Source organism: Colossoma macropomum, unplaced genomic scaffold (assembly GCF_904425465.1).
Source record: "Colossoma macropomum unplaced genomic scaffold, Colossoma_macropomum, whole genome shotgun sequence".
Classification (NCBI taxonomy): Eukaryota; Metazoa; Chordata; class Actinopteri; order Characiformes; family Serrasalmidae; genus Colossoma; species Colossoma macropomum.
This window is the reverse complement of record NW_023494785.1, coordinates 33,492,918-33,504,104: the sequence shown is the minus strand read 5'-3', so window position 1 is coordinate 33,504,104 and position 11,187 is coordinate 33,492,918. Positions and strand designations below refer to the sequence as shown.

Below are 11,187 nucleotides of genomic sequence, written 5' to 3'. Positions count from 1 at the left end.
CTAAAAAGACAAGTTGATATGATCCAATACCAAATTGCAAAGCCCATGTCAAATATCTTGAATGTGTATGTGTTGTACTTGCAGAAGTGAATTTGCTTGTTTAGGTGGTCTCCTTTGATTGGAAACAGACAGGAAAGTCAAAAGAGAGAGCTCCTCCTGCCAATCACTTTCTGCTTAGCAGTTAGATTAGGGAAGTCAAAGTGCTTTTGTCACAGATATTTGTCGCAAAAAAGTGTTTCCAATAGCTTAAGTGAACAAATGAAGTGAATTAACAATCCGTCACTAGACAGAGTTTGCACTTGCCCACACTGCATTCTCTGCCATTCTCCAATTTGGCTGGTTTCAGTCAAATACTTCTTAAAGTTTATAAAAAGCAGGTCGCCTGGGACGTTTTACTTGCTCTGATCTTTGCTGCACTGGAAAATCACCTAAAATATAAAGTCATGTAATACATTAAACACAATGTATTGTGTTACACACCTTTTAGGGATCTTAGTGATTCTCTGGGTCTTAGTGCAAGGACCATGATAGATGTAATGATGGTGCTTTCCTGCTGCACCGCTGCCAAGTCTTACCAAGTCTTCCACAAATCTTCACATCTTATTGTTATCATAGAATGGTTCTCTTCAGAATACAAGATCTCCCATAAAAGAACCTTTTAAGAATTCTTTTTGGAGAGTTCAGGGCAGGGGCATAGTTAAGGAGGCAGATTATTTGTAGCCAACTGCTCCAAAAAACGTCCTTTGACGCCAATGAAATATCATTCATCTTGTGGTCTTATAATACAGGATGAACCCAAAGGCAGTGATTTCTTGCATCCTCGTGACCTTTTCCACCTTAAGCAGGAACATCAATAAAAGTGACCGCCAAAGCTCTACATTTGGCAGCCGTTATCACCATGACAATGGCTGCAGGCCACTATTGGTCACATACCATCATGGCTTTACACTGGTTCTGCAAAGAGGTATGGTGTAAACACAGTGTAAACTCCAGCATGTACACACAGCATTACCCTGCACCACAGTTTTTGAAGATTGTAAGAATTAGCTGAGCTGTGCAAACTAGTTACATACATAGTAAAGTTGACCCTAGTAAAGTAAATATTTTGCATATCACAATAGTGTAACAAAAAGAATGCGTAGTTCACATGCTTCTGCGTCGCTTAGCACATGGTCATTTTCCTGCTCACTGCCATATCATCAAGTTCAGTTATTCAGCTGCTGCTCTCTCTCTTTCCCTGTTTGTGTCCTCCTCTTCTGATGTCATGTTTACTTTAACTGCAATGCTGCATTCACATTCACACCATTCCACACATCATGGCGGTAACACTGCCATGATGACAGCATTACCAGCAAAAATGGGAATGGGTGGTTATCAGAGGAGAGCTTTAGCAGTTTAGATTATTTATTTATTTGAGGTGGAAAAAGGTAGGAGGGCTCTTTGTACTCTTTTATTACTGTTGTATAATACTGAGTTTGAGATGTGTGGCACCCGTTCTGTTTATTCCACTGCAGCGGTCAACAGAAAATTGAAAAAAAAAAGTTTGGGAAAAATGAACTCTTGATGGAGAGTTCAGCAGACCGCAGGAGGTTATATTGACAAGAATAGAATATCTGATTTGTTGTTGTCCATCTACCGCAACGCCTCCATAAGGCATGCACGTGCACACACGTGCACACACACACACACACACACACACACACACACACACACACACACACCCCAGTAACTTAATAGGTAAAGTTATTTCTGCGACATGTGCACTCACTTTTTTTTTACCTTGCCATGATCTGCTCCTCTCATTGTGCTTTGGCTGCAATAATTATTGTGAATGCAGTACTGTGAAAAGTCTGCGACACATGGACAATATAACTTAACGATACTTTGCTAACTTATATGCAAACAAGCAAGCTAGCTTGCAAATTAAGTAACGTTAAATATTTACCCAACGTTGGCAGTTCTGCATTAAGTTAACTCTATTCACAATTTCAACTTTCCATATCCACCCCAGCATTGCAAAGGAGTTAAAAGCACCATCCTCCCAGCCAGACAGAGTGAGGAGGGGGAACGAGACGGGTAAAATCTAGTTCATGTTGCTGCTGATTTGCAGTTTCTTGAAATGACTGACATCAAGCATTTGTCATCCGTGTTTGATATGTGGCGGGGGGTAAAGCCAGCGCTATGATTGGTCGAACTCTTCTTCTTTTGTTATTCGGAAGACTATACACTGCTGCATCTTGCTGTTAGATTTTGCATAGTTTAGAGTGACAAATCATACCAGCGTACTTTAATGTCAAAATATGTACCTGCTACGCAAAATGACTAATTTAATTTAACTGACTAATTGACTCTCCTCTGGGCTCCATTAATAATTAGATGTATTATTAACATTCACGAGAAACAAATTGGTGACAACCATCTTAAACTGTGCTTGGAAAAATATACAGGTGTTATTATTGCTAACTAAGGCCCTGATTTCCTCATGCAAGCATGAAGCTAACTGTCATCTAGATTTCCCCTGTCTAATTTGGAATGGCAGTTCTCAGTGACCCAGCCAGCCATTCAGTCTGGTCACTATGCTGTGTTCTGTGACCACCATGGACTGACCCACAGCAGGGCAGAGTTGCCACCCATCTGTCAGACAGCTGTTAGAACCAGACAGCTTCTGCTTTGTGTTCAGCCAAAGGTCAGGCTAATTTGGCAAACTAGGATGCCCCGTGCACCGCCCCTTCCCAGCAAAGCATCTTTATCTGGTCTTGCTGCTCAATAGGACTCCTTGCAGTAAATTCGAGATCGCTGTCTGGCGACCATTCTGTCTGTCTGCAGTTTTGGCTTAGAAAGTAGCCTGATGTGTAAACCTCTGTGGCAGTTAAACAGATGCCTGTGGAGATAAAATGGCTAAAGAGATGTTTTATTCATGAAAGGTCAAATGGTTTGTAATTCCCAAACACCAGGAAGGGCTCGATTAGTGTCTGTATGTGCCTGCAATGGGGATTTTGGCCTTTGCAAATTGATTTTTCTTTTTTTTTTTATCTGCAGCATACTGCCTAATATGTGCATTCATGATTACATGGCTGTATAAACACCTTTACCTCTTAATTCTGCCACTATGATCTTCACATAAACTATGGCAGATATGACAGACTGAGACAGATAGTGTTAAAGAGAAAGTATTCTAAGTCTGAAGGAAAGTCACTTCACTGATTAGCAGTTTAAAAAAGTTTCCTCAGTGGATAAGCCAAGAAAAGAAAAGAGGGAGAAGTGGACATGAATAAAGTAGAAAAAAAATGTTTCATATCAAAAGTGATCAAAAGAATATGTAAGAAGTGTTGGGTGTTGAATTTAGCAGCTTTTTTGCAAGACATTTCCAAAAGCAGATGCCTAAATTCCCTTGAGAAATGACTGTTCTTAGTGTTTGCCTCAAGTGAACCCAGTTTTGAGTGTTGCTGTCAGAGAAATTTCTCTCTAGACAGTTTCTGGGGCAGGCTAGCATGAGATCTTTACAGGTGAAACCGTAGTTTGATCTGATGCCAGATAGTGGAGTTTAGAGCCTCACTCATGCTTACTTAGCGTCATGGTACTTCTGAGGAACTAATGTTTGCTTTTACGACAGGGCGAGTTGCAAAAAAAAAAAATAAACTCACAAGTTTCCTTCTTAAAAGCACAGCTGATCTGGCTGAAATACTGAAGGGCTGCCACATGATCTGTGATTACTATAATGCATTAGTAAAAATAAAGGGGGGGGGTGGGTGGGTTGTAACATTCAGTACTGTGTAAAAGTTTTAGGCACCTGACAAAATAAGAATGAAAAAGGTATTTATTTGTGCAGTAAGCATTTACTCAGAATAACACTCATTTTAGAATGAAGGCAAATAACATTAATACACTAAGTAGTGATTTTATGTATGTCATTGTGCTGTTTGAACCATTTGCAAGCCTCTGCTCAAGGAAGCCCAGTATTACGTGTAATTATCATCCAATAATCAGTGCTTTATTTTGTTAAAGAAAGTGTGCTGGTGAAGGAATTTAACAAATCAGTGCGATGGCTAGGAGCATCCAGGAGACGTTGTTCTTCAGGCTAGCTCACAAGACATCAACTAGTCAAAATAAGAATTTTTTACAAACAAAAGCATACATATTGACAAAATAAATGGTTCAAATGTGTTTAGGTGCCTAAGACCTTTGCATAGTACTATACATACTGTATAGACCCCTTATCTCCAGGGGTTATGATTCCAGCCTGTCATCTTGATTACCAGGCTCAGGTGTGTTTGGGAGCTAGAACAAAGTGTGGACTAGGCTGAAAACCTCTGACCCAATGCATTTCTAAGTGTTTCTGATTGCACATCAGAGAAATCAGTCTTTAAAGTAAAGTCCAATTAACATTCTGCTTCTTTCTTCTTTTTTTCCTCACTCGCCTCTCCTGACTTGCTTGCTTCATGCTTGCACTTTTTCCTGATTAATCCTCATTCTTCCATTTGCCTGACTGATATTCAAAGGCCAAACTAGGACAACGTGTTTGTTTTTAACTACCCATCAGGCAGAAATACGGCTCAGCACCAGCGTAGCTCATTTTTATACTTCCCTCAGAATGCTAAGAGGGTTACGTTGCATATTCTTTGGGCAGTGTGTCAGGAAAAAAACTCTATAGACCCTTTAGGCATGCATTAGAAACCTCTGAATATATTTCTACATGCACCGTAGAACGGAAAAGGTCCAGATCAAGTTGTGCTCTTTTTCTGAGGTAGTTGAACTTAAATGACTTCATCATGCTGGGTCTTCTTGTTCTTGCATTCCTCAGGCCTGCCCTACTTGGGGCAGTAACGGCTGACCACTGCATTCTGACACACTCTGTACATGTCTAATAGATAAGGCATGACCCTCTTTACAAATACAACCAACTTCCATATCCCTTTTGCCCCATTACCTCTCTGTGGCCAGTCACAGCCTCTCCCTCTCTTTGTCTCTCTCTCTTTCTCTCCCTCTGGCATGTTGGCTGGCATCATTTATAGCCAATCACTGTCCTTCGCTCTCTCCTCCCCTGAGATCTGATCCTATCTTAGGTGATTATACCAGGCTGAAGGTGACAGAAGTCCATGAGGATGATGGACACAGTGGACCCTGAGTAAGATACTGAACGTCAAGCTTGCATGTCTTACAATATGTGTAGTACATTAGGGTACGTTTAAATAAGGTCAGATTTTTGCTAAATGTAACAATGTAAGTATCAATATATGTACAATAAAATAACATCATACGGTACATTAATGCTGTAATTATATGCAGGTACTGATTCCCAGTAAAGTAAACAAAGGTTATTCATGTGGAGAGTGGCCAAACCATATGTCATATGGATGAGTTGAATCTTAAAAAAAAAAGCAGAAAAAGTAATAATCGTAAAGCACTTATTAAGAGACTTCACTATATTCTGCTATATAGATCCATAGCACCATATAAAAAAAAATAAAAAGTAACCGTGACCAATTGTGATAGTTATTTAATACCAAAAGGTGTTTATGGAATATAGTATTTCCTACAGTTAAGAGTCTTTTGTATTTTTATACTTTTGAATGAGAGGATTGTACTGACAAGGTCTGAGAAACTGAAACATTTGGAAAAGTCCATTCACCTGCCAAGTGAGATGTGCATTTGATTACTGTGTTTGAAATTTGAAAACTAAGACCCCGTTTATACTTTGTTGTTTCACGCGTCTTGAATATTGATTGTATCCACTTAAAATTGCAGGTGTAAATGCTCCCAAGATGTATTAAAATTGGATCGCTCAAACCACTTTATAAGGTGGTCTGAGATACATTTTAGCCAGACGGTATACAAGTATAAATGCATCCATCTCTAAAATTCTACATTCGACAACCAAAATCCCTCTTAATACTGTGACGCTGCCTCCCTCTGTTCTGCACATGGAGAAAAACAGCCTTTGCACTACCACCACTAAACAGAGGCATCTCTGCACTTTCAGTTTAGCTCCTCTGAGTTTAACTAAGTAGCCCAAGCTAATGAAAATAAAGGTCAGGTTACAATCAAACAATGTCATTCCTAAATTCTGTGTATCCATTTGTAACAATTTTGGATATAAAGCGTTCTATATAGAACAACAACCAATGTTAAAGGAAGATACATTTTGATGTCTCTAATAAAGTTGGTATTAATCATAATATAGCATTGATATTTCTTGTATGTAATATGCCAACTTCTAACAACATCTATCAGGATGAAGAACATTTTTGAAAATGGTCTATAATGTGTCTTGCAATGAAACCCCTAAATCCAGATACAAGTCAGATGAAGCAACCAGGTTTAAACGGGGTCCAATTGTGCGAGAATCTAAGTGGTTTCTCTAATAACGTTTGTTTGGTTACATAAAATATATGCTAAACACTATTTTTTAATTAACGTCAGTAGTTTGTTACTAATTATCAACAGTAAAAGTCAATCATATTGTGGCTATTTGATGCTGTTTCCCCAGAATTATTTTTTCATTCATTGTGTTACTGAGAAGTTCTTTTGTTGCAGTTTGTATGTTGACTGTGTACATCACTCTGTTCAGCTGACATTATATTTCTGTTCAGCTAAACATACAAAGGTAGACAATGGAGTAAACATACAAAGGTAGACACAGAGTTGTGTGTCAATATTGTGTCCTAAGACAATCGTAAAGATGTTGTACATACTACATGCGATTTGCTAAGTGACATTTACCGTGCAGCACTTCAGTCATTACGGTTAGTCTTTCTGAAGTGGATTTTAGAACATGTAGCCCTGGCCAACTCAGACTGGTTCAATTTAATGGGTGCATTGAACAGTAAAAACGGTAAATGACCACTGAGCCAGTTCTGCTTGCCCATAAAAAGTTATCAGTGGTGGTTTCTGGAATAAAAAAACTTCTTTTTACTATTGCACTTTGAAAACAATGTTTTGCTTTGTTGGTGCTGCCCAGCAAAGACAATAGAAGCACATCGCTGAAGCACAGTTCTCTCGGCATAGATCTCTACAAATAAGCAAATATTCTAATCTGTGTTGATATACAATTGATAATGCACACATAGAGGCCTCTGAATGAAAGTGTGAAAGATGGGAGGAAAAAAAACTACTAACACACTAAAGTGTGGGAAAAAAAGGTTTAACTGTACATAGACTGTGCTATCACAGTATATTAACTTAGTGAATTTGTATGTAAGCTTTTTTTTTTAATAAAGAGATGTTAGTGCTAAACTGCATGTACAGTATACCTTAAAGTCTGCATGCAGAATCAACTATGTAAGCTCTGTTTTTGAGTGTAAAATAGATTGAATTCTGTATAAAGAAAATATTTTTTGTTAAAGATAGTTCGATATGTGTAGGTGGGTCAATCTGACCCGTTTTACTGTTGTCTGTAACCTTGTAACTAAAAGCGTTGTTTGAAACTGGCAAACTGAGGTCCTGTAACTATGAGCAATGTCGCTAGCTGTAGGAGACATAGCTCATCCATGTTAACGAATGTGTGGAGTGTTTACAAAATGACAAAAGACATTTTTGTGATAACAATAAAGTGAGAATGCACACTGACCAATATAAATATATCTATATAAAGAAATTATAATGCTGCTCTTGTGGGGAAAAAAAATCTAATGCTAAAATCTATGTACCAGAGACTGTTGGTTTTGTATATTCTTGTCTTGTTTTTTGTGAGTATTAAAGTGGATATCTTGTACTAAAGTCTCATGCAGTTATTGGACTATTGAATTATGTAATACTAATGTTGAATATTTTTATTTTTTTTAACATCCCCTTATGTTCCCATACCAGATATACAATGAAATACAATCTACTTGTAAGTATTTTTATTTATTTATTTTTGCTACGTGTACATGCTCAGCAGTATAAAATCACCATTAGTTCAAGTCAGTAATTAAAGAGGAGTAGTAGGCATATAACCATATGAAAAAAAAACCAATAATAATTTACATATACACCATCAGGACATTCTTTGTACAATAGAATTTTGCAAGCATTTGGATCATTATACAGTAAGTGTACAGTATGAGTTAAAAATCAGGCAGCAAAGAAAATTATTGTCCATCAATCTCTGACATGAGATTTTGCAATTGTTTTTTTTGGCTGCTTGTACAGTTAAACTGTGCAAACTGTGTTATTGTTTGCATAACATACAAAACATTGGAATACCGTGTATACATGTATGTATGTGTGTTACAGAGAGATGTCTGAGGGCACTTGTAGCTGCTGTGTTGGTTTCCACTTGGTGCTGCGTCTGCCTCCATCGGCTCGTATGTAGGGTTGATTCCTCAGACCTACATATACACAAACAGAAAATCACACACAGAAGCAGAAAACGTCAAAGAACTAAAGTCAGATTAAATTCAGGGCCGCATAATATAATTTATTTACATATTGGGAAAAAAACATAAAATGAAAAACGTCATTAACATTTGCACAGGAAACATTGTATGTTGTTTTTTTTTTCCCAAATTTTTTAATTCAATAAATAAACAGTAATTGTGTATTAAAATGTGCAGAAGTGAGCTCTTTGTAGAAGACGTGTTAACTGACTTAACAAAACATGTAATTTGACCAGGGACAAACTTTTACATATGACTGTGTTATGTACTCTTTAAATACTGATATCACAGAAGACTGCAGTATGCAAAACAGCCGCTAACTGCAATGATGAGTGAGGCAATGAGATGAAAATTCAGGCTGATACAGGATGGGCCACAAAAACCATTGTCCTCAACAACAGAGAATGGCTGGTCATCTAAGGCAGTGAATTCCATTATTTTTTTAGCTATATTTTCCTCTCGGGACTGTGGTTTGTGAATTTTTTGTCATTTCAAGAACTGAGGCTACAGATCACAAGGACTTTCTTTTTGTTGCTTCTGTTGTTTTGCTGTATTCTGGGATCACTGACATGAACACTGACTACAAATAGCTTTCTAATGTCCCTTATAAAATAATTCCACACAGCTTACATTTTCACTGTTTCACTGTGTGCTACCTGATTAAAAGACTGTTTTAATCGTTATTTCTCATTTTCATTATTTATTGATTGATTTATTGATTTAGACACTTTGTTGCGGGCCTATTTAATCTTTTTCTTCTCAAACATTTCAGATGATTTCTCTTTCAGACAAAAACCAAAAGTGCCATCAATATGGAATTCATATCATGCAGGCTTATGAGGTACAACTATTCAAGTAGACAAATGCTGTAAAGAGAAGAGCATAAAAAAGGCAATTATACCTCCAGCGGAGAAGAGGAAGACACAGAAAGAAAATCTATGAAGGACTCAGGTCAGTGAAGCTAGAATCTGAGAGCAGACGTGAGGAGCGCTTCCCCGAACGAGCCGTAAAAGGAACAGCCTTCAAGGCTGACAAAGAGAGAAAAAGAATGTTGAATAACTCAGAATTAAGAAAACATGAGACATGCAGTCTGAGAGGAAGAATAAACAGGAAAAGAAAGCACAGCATTTAATATACATTGAAACCCTGTAAGCAGTGGTGAGTGATGGACTTCACACTGTACCTAAGTACTTATTTCAGTACTCATTACACATCTGTACTGTATTTAAATATTCTTGTTGTTTGTTGACTCTACTATATTTCACACACACACACACACACACACACACACATATTTCGGAAGAAAACTTTGTTTCTCCATTTTTGATGTTTTTCAGTTTTTGACATAATTTAAAAATACCTGTTACCTTTTACATTGTATGTGTATTTCATGATGAATGGACTAAAAGAAATGACATAAAATGACTTGGAAAAAGGTCTGGTTCCATTGACTTACATTAAAAGTAAAGTACGTTTTTTTTTTCTCCTGTAAAGTTTTATCATTTTGGAGATACAAGGTTTTCTTCCGACAACAGCGATACAGCAATATATATATATACACACACACACACACACACACACACACACTCACACGTTTTACTTCACTGCTATCTGTACAATTGTCACTTCCGGTTTCTGTGAAGTGAGAGTTTTCTCAGAAGAAAACTAGATTTTCTAAAATATGACAAAAAATATTATGCACTTTCAAATGGACACAGATTGTCCAATCATAGCTAAGCAGCTGTAACTAAAACCCAGCACCTCTGACAAGCTTTTGTAATTTATCGATAGACTGTAATGTTATATGCGGTATTTGTACATCAGATACCCGATAACCAAGAGTTTTGATGGGGGGTGAAATGTGAAACAGTTCCTTAAACCCAAGACAGTAGAGAAGATGTGTAGGATGTGGATTAAACAGCATGGAATACTTCAACTACTATAATAGCTACAACAGGCATGTCAACCTGGGGACCTTCTGGGCCAAAGTGCTGCACAGATTAGCATTTACCTTCATCTAACGCTTTGAATTCAGTTCATGAAGGCCTTGTTAATTAGCTGATGAGCTGAATCAGGTGTGTTTAAAGAGGCAGTGTGCTGAAGTCTGCAGTGTTGTGGCTCGGATTGGAGCCTGACACGTGAGCTAGAATATTGCTCAACTTTTTATATTGAAGTAGTTTAAAAGCAGGCACTTCAAATGAAGCTGAAACATAAATGGAGGACTTCTACTTTTACTGGAGTTACATTTTACAAAAGGTATTTCTACTTTTACTCAGGTAAACAACTTGTGTACTTTGTTCTCCGCTCCTTGTAACTTAACAGTACGTGTCCACTTGTAACTTTGTCTCGTCACATCCTGTTAATTTCAGTGGAGACCTGCGCTGCATTGAGTGGTGCATGATGGTTTGCAGTGTGGCAAAATCTGCCTCGTCTTGCAGTAAAAACGTTCAGCAGATTTCAACTTTATGCAAATGAATGCGGCCATCGCACTGTGTTTAGCCAATCAGGCAACAGTAAACTGGCCTTCGTCACAAACTTTCTCCTAGAGTAGAGAAAAAGCGGTTCTCTTTCTTTTCACTGAATCCATGACAGTTTTGCATAATAATGAAAATATCTGGTTATATACAGAACTGATGACAGTGAGGATTTGGAGGGAAGATGTTTGTTTGGGTGAAGTTTACATGGTTCGAGTTCGGCACAATTAAATCATACAAAGCTCATAGGTTCCTTGCTAAGGTAGCTAGTTTGTTGAAAGAACTAGCTAACTTTCTAGCTTGTGTGGATGACTGATGCAAATCATAGAAGCATATGTATTTTAGTCTCACTGTAA

The 11,187-nt window shown here is 37.7% G+C and overlaps 1 protein-coding gene across 6 annotated transcripts in view; it reads right to left on the bottom strand.

Annotated features, from left to right (window-relative positions):
* Nucleotides 1–7,369: 7,369 nt before the first annotated feature.
* Nucleotides 7,370–11,187, bottom strand: part of fmnl1b (formin-like 1b) — a 63,012-nt gene continuing 59,194 nt past the window's right edge. For 5 of the 6 annotated variants that reach the window (XM_036591590.1, XM_036591623.1, XM_036591599.1 and 2 more), the window contains one exon: nt 7,370–8,309. In XM_036591590.1, coding sequence (XP_036447483.1) covers nt 8,209–8,309 — 101 coding nt within the window. In that variant the 3' untranslated portion in view covers nt 7,370–8,208. Of the gene's footprint in view, nt 8,310–9,258; nt 9,386–11,187 lie in introns of all 6 variants that reach the window. The other variant, XM_036591616.1, reaches the window with a different exon arrangement.